Source organism: Anas platyrhynchos, chromosome 21 (genome assembly GCF_047663525.1).
Source record: "Anas platyrhynchos isolate ZD024472 breed Pekin duck chromosome 21, IASCAAS_PekinDuck_T2T, whole genome shotgun sequence".
NCBI lineage: Eukaryota > Metazoa > Chordata > Aves > Anseriformes > Anatidae > Anas > Anas platyrhynchos.
In genome coordinates this window covers 6368929-6388864 of record NC_092607.1, presented here as the reverse complement: position 1 = coordinate 6388864, position 19936 = coordinate 6368929, and the positions used below count along the sequence as shown (strand labels likewise).

General features: G+C 40.9%; 1 protein-coding gene across 15 annotated transcripts in view; it reads right to left on the bottom strand.

The window, feature by feature from the left end:
• The window catches only part of PTPRT (protein tyrosine phosphatase receptor type T), a 449634-nt gene that overhangs the window by 318094 nt on the left and 111604 nt on the right, over window positions 1–19936 (bottom strand). For all 15 annotated transcript variants that reach the window (XM_038166116.2, XM_072026287.1, XM_072026288.1 and 12 more), the window contains exon 2: window positions 13827–13952. In XM_038166116.2, the coding sequence (XP_038022044.1) occupies window positions 13827–13952 (126 nt within the window). The remainder of the gene's footprint in view (window positions 1–13826; window positions 13953–19936) is intronic.

Genomic DNA, 19936 nt, shown 5'->3' with positions numbered 1-19936 from the left:
GCTTAGAGTTCTTAAGGGTTACTAAGGAATCCTAGTGTTGGTCACCTTCCTTTAACTGAAGTGGTAGGGGAGAATTATTAGGTTGATTTCAGTATGAGGGGAGAGGTAATTTCAGTTAGAACTGTCAGTGGCTTCTCTTCCCCCATAAAGATGGAGATGGAGTAGAGTCCTTATGAAGGAATTGATGCAATGCTTTATTTTTAGTATGGAATGTATGATCCCTATTTCAGAGGGAGGATGGTGGTGATTGAGTTTAAACCTTTCTAAGGCAAGGGAAAACAAAGGTAAAGAGGTAGTTGAAGCAATACGAAACCCTAAATAATTTTTGTTACCTGGATCAGAAAGGCTCTCACAGAACTCTGTTTAGATACAAACAGGAGTTTGAGCAGTTCAAACTCATCTTCATTTCAGTGCCAAGATTTTAGCTACATGTTTTGATTGTTTTGCTTATGGAGATTTCTAAGGAGGCTAAACACAAACTCAAACCTGCAGGCTGGTGATATATCAAGTTTAGCAATAAGCCAGACTAGACGTAAAGCTGGAGTCTGCAGCTGTGCTTGCCAGGGTCTCACAAGCAATGAGAAAGTCGATTATTTGATGCACACCCCACATACGAAATAATAGCTTAGCACTTCAGCCACAACAACCCCATGCAGCGCTACAGGCTCAGGGCAGAGGCTCAAAAGCTGTGCAGAGAAAAAGGATCTGGGGGTGCTGCCTGATGCTCACCTCAACATGAGCCAGCAGTGAGCCCAGGTGGCGAAACAGGCCAGCAGCACCCTGGCTTGTGTCAGGAATAGTGCAGCCAGCAGGAGCAGGGAGGTGATTGTCCCCCTGTGCTCAACTCTGGTGAGGCTGCACATCAAGTGCTGTGTTCAGTTTGGGGCCTCTCACTACAAGAAGGACATCGAGGCCCTGGAGTGTGTCCAGAGAAGGGCTACAAAGCTTGTGAGGGGCCTGGGACACAAGTCCTACAAGGAGCAGCTGAGGGAGCTGGGGCTGGTTTGGTCTGGAGAAGAGGAGACTCAGGAGAGACCTCATTGCTCTCTGCAACCACCTGAAAGGAAGCTGTGGGGAGCTGGGGGTCGGCCTCTTCTTGCAGGTAACCAGTGATAGGACCAGAGGGAATGGCCTCAAGTTGCACCAGGAGAGGTTCAGGCTGGAAATTAGGAGACATTTCTGCTCAGAAAGAGCAGTCAGGCACTGGGATGGGTTGCCCAGGGAGGTGGTGGAGTCACCGTCCCTCAGGGTGTTCAAGGGAAGGCTGTACGTGGTGCTTGGGGACATGGCTTAGTGGGTGACATTGCTGGTGGAGGGATGGTTAGACCAGATGATGTTGGAGGTCTTTTCCAAACGTAATGTTTCTATGATTCTATAAATGCAAGAAAACAGGGCAGACTGATTATTACAAAGATGCTAGCCGAACTTGGAAATCCAGGCAAGAACTGAGTAGATAGTCACTGAAGAGCTCCATTTCTTTCCACCCCAAAGATTCTCAAAAATCTTACATGGTTTAAACACACCTCTGCCACCACTATGCACCTTGCAGAACATATCTATGGACTCCACGGAAAGCCAGGCCTCACACTGTGGCTGCAGAACAGGGAGAGAAGCAGAGATGGAAAACTCCAGTTAGTGGAAGGATTGGAAGGTCTTCTCTCCTCTCTTGCAGGAGAAAGGTGGCAGCATGTTTTTGTGTGTGTGGATCTCTTTTATTTATTTTGTTTTTCCCAAACACCATTAAACACGAAGCTGTATTTTAACAGACACTACTGGCAAACTTACTCTACTTGAGAAGTGCTCGTTTGAAAAAGTAAATCCACCTTGGGGGAAGATTGGTTTAAGAGCCCTGCAGGTCTAAATTATAGGGGAGTTGTTTTTTGAGAGAGTTTGTCACAGTCTAGAGAAATTAAATAGTATGATGACCACTAAAGCTCTGAGATGCTTCCTTACCGTGTGTTAGAAGTTCAAATATTTGTGGAGAAAAGGGCTTCTCTTCAAATGCAGGATTGGAGCATGCATTTTTTCCACTTCTAACAAACAGCTTGAATAGAAGAGATTAAAGTGCTGAAACATGTTTAATTTTTATTTTTTTTATTTTTTTTTTTAAAAAAGGTGGATGGAAGCACTGTGATTTCACAAATCAGGCCAAATAGACATCTTCACAGTCCACCCTGCCAAATTACTAAAGCATCAGGGACAGAAGCAGCCCTATGTGTAACCGCATGCACTTGTTTTTACAGCATTACAGCTCATTCAGACTGCTTTGCTGGTTTGGAGCAGCACACTAATTAATACAATCAGAGGCGAAAGTTTCAGAAATCTCCCAACAGCACACATTAGCATATACTGCCGAGAGACTTGACAGAGTTCAAAGCTTATCCTGTAGCCTGCATACTCCATGTTTGCTCAGAGCAGCAGCTGGCCAAGTGATCTCCCTTCTTCTCAAAGAGCAAAAATTAAATTAGATTAGATCATCTTCTCTCCCTTGTAGAATTATGATCATGCTATGAAAACAAGCAAATTAGCTTTTGAAATCCTGTTCCTCGCTTAAAGGGTACAAGCCCGAGGGACACCTTCTGTACCAATCCGGCCAAGCTGCACCAAAGCGTGCATGTCCTGATTTCCTGGCAAGCCAAAGGAAAGTTTTACAGATGTGTACCACTGGATTTAAGGCTGTGAGTGACCAGAAAGCTGAGGGATGAGGTCAAAGAAAAGGACAAATGAAGAATAGAGATAGACACAAAGTCTTAAGAAAGATGCGCAGAAGTGGTATGGGTTCCAGTACGAGCAGCAGGACTACAGAGTTTTGAGAGGTGCTTTGTTTGCTACCATATAAAAATACTCCTTAGTCCGAGAAGAAAAGTTAGTTGCTGGAAGTGGTGGCAAAGGGGATACAGAATAAACAGTTTTAATTCAGATCTCGCATTGATGCTAGATGTCATATTAAATAAAGCATAACAGTGAATGAAGTTCAAAAAGGGCCATGCAAATCAGATCCTATATTTAAACTCAATTTTCTAGAGCTGAATCACTGCACTCCAAGCTGTGAGGTCAGCTGGCACAGATGCAGTTAAACAAGCCTATAAAAATGTGTCCCCATTAAATTACCATGCTGCAGCAATTAGACACACTCCAGAAGATCATCCTATGCAATCTGTTCTAGATGAACAGCTAATGAGAACTAAGCTAAAACAGTATCTGGTTATGGTTCCTCCTTTGAATATTCCCGTAACTGTACTACTAAACAACTTAAATCTATAAAAATGAAAGGGGGAAAAACATTTGTTTGAGATGGACAGATGGAGTAGTAAAACCGGCCCTGAGCACACGCAGCGATGCCTGTGGTGCACCTTCACTCCATCACCCTGAACTGCATCAAATTCAGCAAGTTAATTTAGGTGGGGTTTTTCCCCCCCTTCTCTTTTAATCTCAGTTTGGCTAGGGGTGAGAGAGAAGGTGATTTTGGCTTTATGGCCAAGATTCTTCACTACCATAACTGCAACTTCTACACACTGAAGACAGAGGGATAGAGTGAATGGGAAATGCTAAAGTATTTATCTTTTCAAGGGGTATTTGAATGACAAATAACAGCATCCACTTACAGGGCACACTGACTTGTGAGAAAGCATTACTAAGTTATCCTACGAAAACCTTAATCATACTACTTAAAGAGTTATTATCATCTTGGGTGTTAAATCATAAGTGGTATAAAATTAAATAAATAAAAAAAAAAAAAGGAAGCACTGCATAAACTCTCAGCACACAAAACAGTTGTTCTAAAGCATCTTTGTATTAATCAGATCTGCTATTTCACGACTGGGAATAGGGCAGGCCATTTACTGCCCCTAAGTGTGTTCCCGCAGCACGCTCCCACCCACAGCCCCCGCCGTGGTGTGCGCAGAGGCACAGCGGGAAGGTCGGGCAGCCACGGGGTGAGTTTACAGCCTGGCTCAGCCAACAGCCCCACACTGCAATAGATGCTTTTTTCAAAGATCAAAGGGATGTGGTTGGATCTTTAGTGTTGAGAATGGCCTCATTTTAAAAGAATTAGATGAACCAAGAAGGCTCTTAGACACCTGAGCTGTGTTGCACGTTTCCTGTTCTGCTTTCCTTGGAATAAATACCCTTACCATCAACTCTGACATTTCCTTCACATTAACTCTCATGCTTGCACTGTAAGTAAATCTGAAGGGGCAGCCCACAAGAAAAAAACCTGTTGCCACACTTAGAAATACAAACCCTGTGTAGTGACAGTAAGAGGCTTTGTTCTGTTGGTACAAGGCCTATCGCTGTGTACCACGTGTGTGCACTGCAAATAAGGGCCTGACACCTCTCTATTGTGTGAGCTGGATTTTAAGACGTTACGCTAAAAGTCAACCGTTTCTCAAGGTAAATGAGGGCCCAAAAGGGCTTGTGTTACAGCCTGAAACGTCTCAATTTCCTGTGAATTCCCTGCGACTTGACTACTGCTATTTTACTGCAGCTGTTCATTCAATTCAGTGTTCACTTCATGAAACATGACAGTGAGAAAAAGAGCCGATGAGAATTCAGTGAATAGAGCTTTTCATTTGAAAAGATCCTCAAACACATACAATTGCTTTATTTTGCTTAATTTTCAACATTCATAAACATAATTGCATTTATTTTTCCAGTCACTACTGAAAACAAGCAATAATTTGTAGTATTACAACTTTCATCTCAAAGGAATACAACCACAACAGCTTCCACTCCTTCTAAAAGAGGTGAATGATTTGGAGGAGGTTGGATCGCCTAATGCAAGAGATGCATACATTATTTTTCCCCCATGAGAGTATGTCAGCAGTGTTGCCATCAGCTTGCTTTTTGTACACATATAAATGACTTCTGGAAAATACTTATTGAAAGCCAGTATTTTTCCTATGTCAAATTACATGCACTAAATAACTAACTTTGGGAATAGCAAATGCTGGTTTTTCTTAAGCATAAAAAACAACCTTGTTTCCCAGGGTTTCTTAGTAGTCACAGTTCTCAGCAGAATCACTGAACTGAGGATTTGGCATCCCACCCAAACGACCTGCATCCTTTTAACCAAGTATTCAAAGATCTAGACTGTGTACACTGACCATTACGAATCCCCATCCCATTTATTTTGAAGCTGGGGAAAAGACTTCTGCTTATTTCACTACACACCAAATTGGGTCTGTGGTAAAGGAAGTGTTAGTTAAATAATTCATAACTCTGAAATCTTAGATAGTACAACACAGCTTGCACTCAAGGTGCTGAGAGCCTGCTATGCAGTGCGATGGTTTTAGAACAGGAAAAAAAAAAAAAAAAAAAAAGAAAAGTAAAAAGATGAGTTCATCGGGAAGAAACCGAACAAAGAAGAAAAGTACTGCATTAGCAGACAACCCACCGCAGCATACAGTCCCCATAAGAGATTATAACCAGTTCCCACTGAATTTAAGGGACTTTAGGAAAATTCCACTGACTTGATGTTAATCAACTGCAAAGAGCTGAAAATTCATACTGACAGACTTGGCAAGACTCTGCTACTAAAGCACGAGGGACTGAATGACAACCTTGACTGTACTTTGTGCCTTTGGTGTACTCTGCCCAGCCTCTGCTTTAAATGCCTCTTCAAGGCTTTCAGCAGCTGCTTTCTCAGATCACATCTGAGGTGTAATTTTGCCTGCTGTTTCCTCAGCATTTCCTTTTGTAAATCCTTACCTTTCAGTGTTTGCCATCTCATTCACAACCTCTTTTTTTCAAATCTGCTCTATCTTAACTTCAGCCCTCTGCCCCATGCAGACTGTTTGGGTCAGTCTTCTCTCAGACTTCTTTCCTGTTAGATTTTTCACCTCTGGCTTACTAACCAACCTTCCCGGATAAAGAAGAAACACTTAATGGAGAGGAGGTCCACAGTTTGGAAATAACACGAGATACCATGGACTTAAAATTCACACTTGAAAGGTTGTAACAAATACCTTAGCTCTGACTAGACCTTCAGTATTCCCTAATATCACCGTTCTACCTCTACCTTCTCCCAAAAAACATGCGTTCCTACCTTATGCACTGCTTTTCCTCTGTTCTTTAATGTCTACTACTTCCACCTTTATCAATTTCACTATCCCCATTTCATCGGGAAGGCCTTTCCCCATCCCTCTTTCTAGCTCTGTGCCTTGTTTATTTGCTATTCTTCTTTCTGCATGATTCTTTTCTTGCTCTGCATTTTCTAGTAGGAGTGAAGGTGTGTTAAATTATCCATCTTCCCCTTACCATACAAAGAATTTCCACAGAAATAAGTATTTAAAACAGATCACATAGCTTTTGTACGCTAGCCTTATTTCAATGCAACTAAATTTATTTCAATTGGATTTAAACTAGATAAAAGTTTTCATCTGCTTTGAAGAAATTTTACATGAAAAGAAACCTCCTTCTACCCCCAACTCTCAAACCTTTTAATGTTTTAAATTAGATTTTCTTTTTCCCCATTACCGTAGCAATACAATGCCATAACCTGGCTCTCAAACAAAAAAACAGTTTTAATACTACCTGGCATCTGGACAGCATGCCCTAATAGAGCTCAAACTAATCAGACACAGACTGCATTCTCCCTATCTAAGATGCTGAAAGGCATCAGCTCCTGTTAGAGCCAACAGGTTCTGAGAAGGAACGTGTTTCAGTGCTGAAACCACGAAGGAAAAACACGTACAACAATGGCTTTCCTGTCCTTCCTCCGAGCCTGATGCTGAAAGATGCCACGGTGGTGCTTTACGGGTGTCACGGTCTCACTAATGGTGCTAATGGAAAGGTCCTGACATCCACAAACAGACCTGTTGCTGAGGGCTTCCACAAAAAAGGATCAGAAATAGACTGACAACAGTTCAAATGGACCATTTAACACATCGAGGTACAGGAAACCAGACAGCAATTCCCTCAGGGTCATTGAAAGACCTTCCTAGAAGTCATTCCTTCAGATTCCTTGGATAACATTTCTTTATATCGTGCATATCCAGAGAAGGCAACGCTCCCTCGGTTAGGAAGAGTTCAGTACCAAAGCACCATCTACATGGAAATACACTGCTGCTGACCTCTCTCAGTGGCACATAAGGAAGAATTCTGGTTCACATCTACAATGATTGACAAAGTATTAAAAATGAAGATGTAATTTCCCTTCAGAGAAAGCCTCTGGAGCGGTTAACTGTTCTTAATGAAATCAACTCCTCTCGCATCTTACAGCACGGAATAGCTAACTTCTGCTCCGTTTTTCGGTGTGGGATTCTTAATTTACACATCTGTAATTTCACAAGTACTTAGGTCACCAGCCCACCACTATTAATAGTTCAAACAAAGCCAGCAGGCCTACCCGTAGAAGGCAATTTCTACTTGGTGTTAGAACACAGGAACACGAGACAGAAAGCAACCATTTGGTAAGAATCACCCACAGAGCTAATTGCTTTGAGTTAACAACTTTCTGGATGCAGTTGCATGAAACAGAAGCAAATGTTCATGACCTTCATTGCTGTTTTTCCTTCTTTGAAAAACAAATTGTATATTAACGTGGGCGTGACTTACAGATAGCCCAGACCTGATGTGAGATCATCAAAAAAACATGGGTGACGATACATTCCTCTGATCCTAATGCCATTACAGCAGCCATTCCAGAATCAGCTACATTAATGACTTTTGGGGGTCTTACCAGATTGCATAATAAAGAACAATTTAAGAACCAGAGTGAAATAGGTTCCCTGTAGTTGCATCCTAAGGTTACATCCCTCCCAAAGCTATATTCATAAATAGTCCCCAAATCATACTTTTTTCCCCAAGAGTCTAAACATTATTATGTTCTCCCACCCAAACACAACAGGAAAAATAAGGAAATCAACTTCTAACCTCAGGTTAGCCTAAAATAGTGATGAAATTCTGGAAATGGAGAAAGATTGTTTAAAATCACAAATCTAAAAATCAACCCCAAAACACAGACATGAAGACAGACAATAAAGAGCAAAATGACAACGCACCATAGAAGGGTTCCACAAATCACTTTCTGCTCAAATCTTAAAAGCTGAGAAATTACTTTGAGTTCATTACCTAGTCCCCTGACTAATCTATTTACTTGTATGAAAGTCAAAGAGTGGGACAAACACATTTGACTCATTCTTTGTAATTTCCCCTGCAAAAATATTTTTTGGAGAAACAATATACACAGACAGCTGAGCCAAATTTCCTTCTCCCCTCTCAGACAAAATTGGATCATGATTCATCATACACACAGTTGGATTTTAATTTATTCTTTTAACAATTTTGTTTATTTTCTTGTAAGCAAGTATTAATACATTGAGACACGGGAAAATGTTAATTTTATTGCGTTGCCTTTCAAATTTACAAATGCTGAGTCTAACTCCTGTTGGCATTCATTCTAGCCTGAAGAAAATGATGACAAACATCTGACCTGTGCAGAGGTTTTCTGTTCTTTGGAGAAAGCTAACACTTAAGTACCCGTCAGTGCTCTTCTGAATGAAATTAAAGGATCCCGTCTCCCCATTCAATGTGTGCATAGATGTGGAGTTTATTACCTTCCTCAAGGAAACCTGGTTTGTAATTACTCATTCACAAAACTCCACGGTGCCACTCACCAAAAGGAGGAAGGTGACACATGCGGCCTATTAGACTAACGTGAAACTTCACTCAGTTCAGAGGAGCCCAAGTAGAATTGAGCCATCTGGTATTCATCCATACATCATGCCTATGATGTTTGCCTGCTAAATGGTTATTTCACGAAACATCGCTAATGATGATAACCCTTCTGTTCTTTCAGCAAGATGCTCTGAGAGCCCTCCAGTTACTGGAACAAAGTACACACCCGATTACATGAGGGAAGAGTCCCCATGTCTTATCTCTGGTCCAAGAGAAAAAGAAATCCTGCTACAAGTTCTCAGCAAGGTGGTGCAACGCTTTCAAGGGAAGTGATGAGTTGCACACACTGAACATCTCTCAGGGCTAAGCAACACGGACTCACATCAGAAAGCACTCCAAACCTGGCCATGCCTTAACCTCACCAGGTATTACCTCAAAATGTCCACCGAGAGGACTCCTCAAGGACTTCTCCAAGACCACATGAGGAACACTTCAGGAGAACTGCTGACTGCCTCTCTGAAGGGCGAGCCTGACCTCAGTGCTCGAGCTGCCATCAGGGCTTCCAAAACACTAACAGTGGAGTCAGCAGCCCCTTGGTGCTCACCTGCCCTGGCTTCTGAAGCACCACGCAGCAGCTGAACTGCTTGGGCTCAAATATTATCAGCAGCAGTACAAGTGCAAATAGCACTACTTGCTCACTTCCAAACCATGGTGCAACACAACTTGTCTGCCATTTAAAAAGCTTTACATAAATGCACACAACTCATAAAACCATGTATTAGTGGCATTTTTTCCACAGCTATTTTTCACCCTACAAACCACAAGGTAGAGATATCAGCAAGTTCAGCTCTTAGATAACAATGCACCTATTTTTAGCATTAAAATACCTTTGATTGATAATGGGTCTTGTTTCTTTGGGGAAAATTTGTGGAATTGCTGTGGAATAAGTGAGCAAAGATAAGCAAACCTGCACTCACTGAGTAATGTACAAGTGCTATAACACTAATTCTGATTGTTTTAATTTCTTCTAAACATTTCACTCATCTCCAAACTCAATAACTAAATTAGTTTCCTAGAGAAACAAGATGTGTAATTAACTAATTTAGCAAGAAACAGCAGCGATACTGCACATGCATATAGACACATCTATGTGTATATGCATTATACACAAAGTACAGAACTTGCACTGTATAGGTGCCAATCTACACACACACACAGAGCAGAAGATGGGGCCAGACCTTCCACTTCTGTGTGCCAATTGCTTATCTGCTAACTTGGAACAAGAAAGCTTCACAAGCAACCAGGAGATTAGCAGTAAATCTAACACTGAGAAATGCTGCTCCAGAAAGGCACATTGCACGCCGGCTTTGTATTCAGAGTACGATCGTATTTAACACAATTAAAGTAATTACTCCAGTCTAGTCAGCCCTGGTTAGGTCTCCATTGGAGTTAATTAGTAAATGCTGGTAAAATGCTTCAAACATGCAAATGTTAAATACTTTCATAATATTAATATTGTTCTCACAACTGCTGCAGTGGCAGGCCGGTTCAAGGTTTCCTGGAATGCTGCAACATTACAACATAAAAAGTACAGCAAATATTTTTCCCAGGCTGGTTTTAAGACAACACAAGCACTTGTTCTACTAACCAAGTGTCTGACTCTAAAATACAGAAAAGCTCAGGCCCTGTTTACTTTACTACCAAGGAAATATCTTCTGCAATCCAACAGGCTACAAGACCGTGCTCATCTCACATCGTCTAACACCAGCACATAAAGACCGAACATTTGCAGAAAAAAGGAAATGAAATCTGCATGAAGGCAACGCGAGGAGCAGGAGGTAACTACTTGCTGTAGCTTGAACTTCTGGGACAGAACTGCAGCCTTACATCCTGCCAGCGCTGTCACACAGAGTATCGAGACCCAGCTTTGTAATACAGATTTAGGCAAATACCCAAAAAACATAAGAAAGCAATGACTGAATAGGGTAGAGGGAAGGGAGGGAAGGAAACAAGACACTGAATTAAGAAAGGTTAAAAGGGCTGGGTCGTGTTTAGACCTAGGATACAAAGACTTAACTGCATACAGCTATGTAAGAGATAATAAAAGAGCAACAACTGATTATCCTCCCAAGTCATAGATGGAGCAAAGAATAATGAGATTAAGCCATAAAAGGGAAAAATGGAAGATGAATACTAAGAACCTTTACAACTCAAAGAGTGGAACGAGTAGCCCAGAGGCTGCAGAATACTCATCACTGAGGGTATTCAAGCTTAAGTAAACACCCATCTGTTAAAAAATATTTTGTTATAATCACTCCTGTTATTATGCAAGGAGGTGGAATAAGAGTCCCGAAGTCTGGGGATTGGATACCTACAATTCATTTCTTTCAGGTTTTTGAAACATTTATTCAGAAACAACAAACATCTGGTTCTTAATCCCCCAATTAACACTGTTTCCAGCCCTGAGGAATTAATCATAGAATTCATGGAAAACAGTTTATTTGCTAGCAATGGTGTAAAACAAATTGCCTACAAACTTTTACATTACTAATAGGGCAGTTTAATTGCCCTTTTTTTTTTTTTGGCATTTTAATTCTAAAAAATAAAGCCTATGAAAGACGTCCCTTGGCAGAGACCTTTGCAGCAGTGTGTCAGCAGAGAATTACACAGTAGTACAGATTCAGGCTCTCACTCATGATACTGACCTCCTTTGAAGAGCACTCAGATCTAACGATGAAAAGTACTGTAAAAAAGTCCTAGATATTATCATTAGTATTCAGGAAACTGGAATTCTGTGGCTTGGTTGAGTTCAAAGGGACCTGCTGGTGCTTATGAAAGCCAACATTTTAGGGAAGAAAATAGCTCTGACAGCAATATTAATGTGGGCTGACCAGGGCAGGGGCAGGCCCCACCTTTCTGCCACCATCTCCCAGCAGGTTGCGCTGCAGCCTTGCTTAGCATCATTGAACCAATTTCATACCTGCTCACTCACTTTTCACCATTTCCACAATATAGTATTTTGATCTATTTTCCACCACAAAAACTGGATAGCGGCTAAAACATCCTCATGATAAAACAAATTTGCATTACCGCCTGCATCGCCAGAACCCTATGCTCTCCCGTCACTGCTGTCCACGCTGGAGGAGCTTTCCTGCCTACGGCTGGCCACCAGAAGATGCTTATGCCAAACGCTGTTACCACCTCTTACACCCTGTAGTTGACTGGATTTACACCCTGCTGCTTTCAGCTGCTGTGGAGAAATTAAATGGAATGGAAAGTCAATCACCAAATGTTCTAGTGCTCTGGTTTTAAAGCTGTCCCTGCTTGTAGGAGCGGAACGTGCTGTTCATCAGTTTATTCGGCTGGCTTTGCCACTAGATGAATTTTAAGTAAACATCCTTTATTCTCATGAAACAGATTTTCAATGAGTAACCAATACAAACGACAGGCATTAAGATTCCATCCAGCAACACAGCCTCTCAATAACAGCTCTAGCATCCCTGCTAGCTTGAGGCCATCTAATTGACCACTCTAATTTACTTCAAGGTTAGCATGATTTGGACAGCTCTTGAAAACATGTTTTTGTTACTGGAGCTTTCTATACACGTTTGCTGTGGTCAATCTTATTTTTCTACCTACTGATTTCCCCTTTTGTTCTGTGTAAATAGTCCTGAGACACCAATTAGTAATGTGAAGCACTGAGCCATTTCCCCCCATATTTCTGAAGGTCTCTTTAGATGGTATTTCATTAGCAGCACATTCCAGGTTTTTAGCTGCTTTACCTCTTCCATTTTTCTACACAATAAAGCTTTGTGCATTTTTCTTCCACTTTAATATATAAAGGTTTTAGAGAAGCTGCAAATTATCAGTGCTATTGGATGTCACAGACAGAAGTATTAAGGGAGAGCACCACATGTCTCCGTTTACTTAGTTTTTAGGAGGAATAATTCTGAAAAGCTCGTTAAAAATCACACTGCACTGCTTTGGTGTTTGTTTGCCATTCCAAATTGTTGTTTATCTATCAGTTTCTCCACGGTTCCAGCACACTTCAGATGATAATACACTTTCACAGGAAGCCAGGAAGATAGGTTTACCTTAATAGTTAGAGTTGGCAAAGTATTGAACTTGTACCAGTACCAGCCCTCCTATTTATTCCTTGCCTAACAAACGGCATCAAAGCTGTGGGTGTTCCTATTCCTTCAGATCATCCTGAGATCCATAAATTCAAAGATCTGTCATGTCTCTCTAGTTAGGTCTACCACGGACAGGGAGTGGGACACAAGAGGGTTGAAGCCAAGGAACTGTAGAGATAAAATCACCCTCATTAAAAAGGCAACACATCCAGAATGATGAAATACATTCCTACAGACAAGACCAGAAAATTAACTTCACAATTAGCTTTTGGAATGCCAGAGCCAAAACAAGCAGCCCTAGGTGTTACACAATTTGAAAGATTCTGTTCTGAACAGTTTCCAATTTAAGCTGTAATTAAAAACAGAAGAAAACCAACAGCTAGCTTGTTATCTTGGGTGTTTGTTTTCTACTGACAGCTTCAACATACCAGGATGAACACGGACCTGTCTATCCATGGCTACAGCAGGGTGCTATTGTTGTATCAGCTCTATGTGGTACCCTTAACAGGCACCTAGCAATTTGAAGTTCCTTAGCCCAATAATTTACAGGCATAAGAATACCTCTAGAACAACACAAAATGTTGATTCTGTCAACTAGCGCACACTTGTCACAGTGCAATGAATTAACTGGAACAAATACATCCTTAATACTGAAATCACACTAGCTGGTCAGTTCTGTTTGCCATTGTGCCAACTGCTTTACAGGGGTTTTGACTACTATTTTAATTTAAGAAAATTAAAAACTATTCGATGTAAGAAGTGTAAGAAACGCAAATTGATTTTTAGAAAAATTTAGTGTGCTTTGTCAGAAGGTTTTCTTCAATGTGAACAAAGCATTCCAGAGAACTTACTCCCATACACATCCACAACGTAACGTTAATTTCCAATAAGAAATAAAACCATTAGAATCTACCATTACATTACCCTGAGCTCTTCAGAGAATACTGAAAAGCATCATATGGAGGAAGACTATGCTATTATCGGATACTCTCAGTGCACAGCAACCCATACAGGGATAACAGCCGATTCTCACAAAGAGCAATGCCTCCGCTGTTGCTGAGGCTTTTTACTTACCAGTTGGGACAGCAGGATCCATTGTTGGCTTTTCCCAGGTATTGATCTGCTCCCAGGTAAATCCATTGGTTCCCAAGGCCACACTATAACCACAATTACTATAGTGCTCATCAAATGAACATCCACCTAAAAACGAGAAAAATGCATACATCATTACATTAATTATTCTCATTACAGCAAGATCATTTACTTTACTATTTGCATCAAGGCTTACACAAGGAAAACAGGAAAAATTTTCCTGCATATAAGATTTCAGACAGCAGAAAAGGTATCCAGAAAATAATTTTGAATTTTCAACACTTTGTATCCTTTAAAGGCCCCTCTTCCCTCTCTAGACCTGTTCCCTTTATTTTAACCTATTAACATTTTCAAGGACAGCCGCACATGATGAGCATGTGCAAATCTTTGCATTTGGGTTCCAGTAATTGGTACTTCACAGAAGTTTCCATGTCAGATATTCAAAATGAGAAGAAGAAAGAACCCGTGGCAAAGACAAGCAGAGTAACACTGTTCCCATAGGGAATCCTCACTTCATTTCACTTTTAAGCCTTGAATTACACAAGGCTGGGTTACACCTACAGAAAAGGCACTCTTCCTTTCAACTAACTCATGCTAAGTAACATGAAGCTCTATGTGACATGCAACTGCTCCTCCAGGTTTCTCAGGTCAGCATTTTGAGTGTAAGCTTTTAATTTTTCTACAACAGGAGAATAACAAGAAGTGGATGGGAATGAGCATTCACACCTTCCAAACTGCTAACTGATCTTTCCTCTGCAACTCCTGAAATACTTGGAAGAAGTGGTTAACTGTCACCCAAGAGCTGTCTGAATACTTGAAGATCAAGAGAAACACATTAACAGTGGAACAAAATTTTGTATTCCTACAGACTTCAAAACTTGTTTCTCAGGTAGGCAAATCAAACTAGTTTAATCCTGAGTAGGGTACTCCTACTCTGCTGAACCTCCCTTCCATCAGGTACATTCTTCATATCCATCCAACTCAGTTTGCCAAACATATTGCAGTACCAGAGCCATTAAATCAGGCAGACTGAGTCCTTGGGTTTTGACCTTAATCACGCCAACAGTGTCTTTCTCCTGCTTTGGCTTTCTCTTTTAGAGAAGCAAGGAGAAATTTCTCTGCGGTTACTAATAGCACAAAGTCAACTGGACACATCTAACACCTCTGGAGCTGCAAGGACTGAGCAACGCTCAGGGCTACACTAACTTGCTTTGCCAGCCAAACTGCCGATTGCTCTTGACGCTAATCAGAGTTACATACACAGAGATGTTTCTGACTCTTTCCTCCTTCCCACAGGCTGCACTGCCTACACACACACAAACTGTAAGTACATAAGAGATCTGTTGTTTCTGTTCAATAACAGTTATCCAACAGAGGGGACATTTAGACACAATTTTAGTTTGACCTATATTTTCCCCTCTCTAGCTCTCAAGAAAGCCCAAACCTGTCTCTGTTCCTATGGAATTCCTCATAAATGACAAACCCAGATCACTCTAAATCATTATTATTTACTAAATCCCTACTCCATCAAAGGACTTAATGCGTACTCCGACTGCAACTGGATTTCTAAGATTTGTAGAAACTTTACACAAAGTATTTGTATTTAAGTATATACTCAAAGAAGTTGATGGATAGACTATTCGATGCCCCAAAATACCGTGTTGCTAAAGATAAGTTTAAAGATGTAACTTCCCTTAAAAGAGAAAATTGAATATATTGTGTGATTTCTATATAAATAGGTCTCATGACAGATATTATGACCCTTGCAACCTTGCCTGTTTCATCAGTCCTTGCATTTTATTTTTTTTACAGATTAATTTTTGCTTTAAATTTACCACACTTGTGAAGCTTTCCCAGCTGTCAAAGTGAGGATTACACTTCATCTGTTTCCCCAGTTTTAATTTAATTTAGGTGAAAAAGTTAAAGTTTAATGTTAAATATGCTTATTAAAATGTCTAAGGGAAAACAGACGTTCTGGATCACCTGTGAGGAATGTGCAACTACTGAAAATCACCTTTTTCACAGTGAGCAGGTACAAAAGATGGTATCAAATACTCTGCTCTCAGTCTCCATGTCAGGCATTCTAGTTTTGATAGATTCACTTTAATAACAGGACTTCAGACATACTCCATTTACACACAACCTCTGTTCAGTATAGTACAATGTACAATAAATGGCACTGTCTCTTAGCTATTACTTTGAAGGGTCTGTAAACAAATACTCTGATCATGCCCAACAATTGTACGAGGACTCATGTTCACAGAAAATTGCACAGGTGATGCTATAAAGTCCCAGAAGCAAAATAAGACAACAAAATATGGGGTAGGAGTCTTTAAGAGATTTTGCAGAGATTTTGACACAATCAGATGAATAGGTTGTTTTATACATACAGAGGTAAGGTAAAGTTGGAGGAGGAAACGAAAAGGGATACAGTGCAAGCTTCTGGAAGTTAATTGGGAGTTGCCACTGATAAGAGATGACGCTTTAGGAAGTTTGAAAGTATCTTGTCTGAAACTCATGGCTAACCTTGTAGTAAGACTGGATAAGAATGAAAAGAATAAACCATGGAGAGCCTTAAAAGTAACAGCAAGACAAGCTACGTTTGTAAAGAAAGAAAAGTTAGCAGAGGAACTGCCAAATGCAAAGTGACAAGGCAATAAGCCAGAAGGATTAATTTACTAGAAGCAACAGAATTGGAATTTGGAGAGGTGAATTTGCAGGAAATGAGAACAGGGAGAAAAAGTTGAAGTCAATTTTATAGGCTTGGAAAAGCAGACTGGTTGCACAGCAAGCATGGGAAGGCTGAAATCTTAGGGCTCAGCAAGAGGAAAGGGTCTGTCCACCTTTTGCTAGGTGTATCAAAAGAGAGGAGAATGAAAAGAGGGACCAAGCTGGGACCAAAAGCCAGGTTAACTCATGAGCAAAAAGAGTCAGCAAATTCTGTTAGTACTGCTGAATACAGCATACATTGTGTTGTTAAACAAGAATAGCTTCAGAAAGTGCAGGGAAAGAATCACAACATCTGAAATGCTGCATAATATCGGGTTACCCTAATAGCATGGGTTTTGTTCGCGTCTGCAAAGCAAACATACTGCAAATGGTCCTGGCCTCATCTTCACAGAAGACAGACATGGCATTACAGCTACAGACAACTGAGTCACAGTCAGAAAAGCAGCCTTAAAATCCCACCCCAACCTTACCTCAGAAATTCACAATTCACCTCAGAAGACCCCTCCAACACTACGTCCCCAGTCGCCCTCAGCACTTGGAGCCCTGCAGTGAGCTCACTCGCCTCACGGAGCCCACCCTGCAGGCCCCGCTGCCAGCACCCATACCCAGGCACCCAGTGCAGCTCTTTAAAATACAAAGCTCCACTTTAAACTGTAAACCCAGCCTCCAAATCATGCAGGACTGTTCACCCATGCTTCCCTGAAGCGAGGTTAGGCAGGCTGGGGGACCTGCAGGCTGCCCCCGGCTGCGGCCTTGCCTGGGCCGGCCCTGCCCCATGTTCCAGGCCCTGTGTGGGGAAGGTAGCCGGGGAGGAGAACGGAGAGATCGAGGAAAAGCCTCTCACCTACACTGTGGAATACTGTTGACCTGGTAGTTGAAAAGTACCCTTATGTTCAAGTGGGTGTTCAGGACAATGAGCTCCCGAGCAAGGCAGTGAGGAAACAGGGTAAAGGTGCATTTGATGTCTGACTGCGCTTGCACAGGCACTCCTCGTGCTAACCTGATGAGATCGAGCGATCCACTCTACTACACAAGCATCCAGCTGCAAGATCCTTGGAAATTCAATTACTCCCCGCTAATGAATTTCAGTTTAAACTAGAAATTTAATTATAGTCTTTAAATGTCCTCTTAAGTACGGACTGTGACTCCAAAATGACACAGCAGGCTAAAACTAGCAGATGTATTATTTTCACTGACTGCAGCATAAGCTTGGTATTTAGCATGTCCTAAGATATCACCTACATGGATACTAAAGAGCTACAGGAACATAAGGGGGAGGGAGGGTAAGGTCCATCTTAATACAAAACTATCCATCACAAATATAAGCACTTGGCAGCAGAACAGGGCTATTCATTAACAGAAAAAATAATCCACAAATTGAGAGAAAAAGATGCCATGCAGTGAATTTAGATACCAAGTTTGCATGTCACAGTTCTAGCCTCAGCATCACACAGCAGCTTGTAGGAAACGTAAAACATTTGCACACAAACCAAAAGGGGGTTCTACGTCTTCATTAACTGTTAATGGGGCTGGGGATTTCAGGAAGCAAACTGGAATCTTTCCACTGATCAGCTAAAAATTATCAGTGAAAAATGCAGTTGCTACGTAGGGCAAAAGAAAAGGAAATTGAAATGAGACTGATACTGTTAGATAATGCATGTGGTATTGACCTCCTCTTTTCACAAAATGAAACCTAAACAAGAATGAAGTCCTTCCCTTCCTGAAAAGGGTCATATTGAAGCAAATAACAGCTCACACAGGAAGGATAAAATATCCCTTGTTCTATACTGCAGGCCTGTAACAATGCCACTGCTCATCTGAGTGATGCTAATTAATCTTGAGCAGACCTATCATCAGTTACTGAATCTTGCCCCTGGATTAAATGTAAACCAGCCTTGCATAAATTGAATGCCTCCTTTGAATATATAATTGAATTTGCAGAAGTGTGTGCCAGGGGGGTGTTTAAATAAGTGCACAAATATGATAAAAAGGACTTCACGCCATTATATCTAATTCAGTAAGCAAAAATAATGGCAGGGCATGTTCCAATTAGTGTTTGATTTATTTATTTTAACAAATCCAATTAGTAGAATGTTTTATAAAGTCATCCAATGTCAAACTCTCATGGACTCACCAGATAAAAAACAATACTTCTAAAAAGGGATAAAGAAACATACTGATGGGAGAAACCTCCTTGGCTATCCTGTGTTTCTAGATACACATGGGAAACAACAGCATCAGGCAGTTTGATCAAGCATTTACGGCATTGTCATGATGGGGAGGAAAGCAGAGGGCAAGAACCTCAGTGGTCTCATTTGTCCTCCTCCAGATCTTTCTTCTGGGGCACAAATTGTTTGCTTTCCCCCTTATTCAAAAAATAGCAAGAAAGTAGAAACTGTGAAAGCATGCATAATTCCAACCAAGGCTTTTCTCTGGAACATCACTTTTGAAACTCAATTGAAATTTAGTCCTTTAGTACAGACCACGTTAGCCTCACAAAATATGAAGAGCACAGGAAGAAACAAATGCTCAGGAAGAGCACAGGAAGAAACAAATAGTGCTTATGAATTGTAGAGTTCCAGAAATTAAAATATCACTTAGGTAATTCATGCTTGTCTATTCCAACAACGTTTTTGTTTACAACACTGGAAGAGATGCATTTGGCTCATTAGGACAACTACTACTTCTACAGGATTTATTTCAAAAATCCATTTATAACATTTTTCAGACTGCAGACTTCACACAATATATCCTTGAAAACTTTATTATATATCATTATGGGGGTGGGAAGGAAAGGAGAATAGAAATGTGCATGTATTGCTTGTTCTGAGTCACTTCATTTAAGATGGGATAAATCTTTTCAAGGGATATTGAGGTTTCCTCCCCCAGAAGGAGTAGTGTTTGATCTGTCTTTTACTCTGCCCGGTAAGATTAAGACAGATGACATCACACATACATACATGTAACCGAAAATGCTAACCCCAACCAGAAATCCAACCCAATTTCTGCAGACCAGATCTATTTCTAATGAGCACTGTTCAGTGACTTCAGCTCTCAACAGGCATCATGCCAAAGAGGAAGACATGTATTGAGGGACTGGCAGAGGGCACTTGTCACTTGAGATATCTTTAGTTTCAAATATAACAGCCTGGAAGTGATGCTTTGCGTATTCTTAGATACCTGCATAGTACAGGAAGAGAAGTTTCAGAAAGGCAAACAGTAACCGGGTATCTCATTTGTCAGAGCATCATCCTTCTGCCACCATGTTATCAATCTGCTGATGCAACTGACCAATTTCAATCAATATCTCATGATTTTATTAAACTACACTTATTCTGTATTCACAGGTTTTCAAAGAAAAC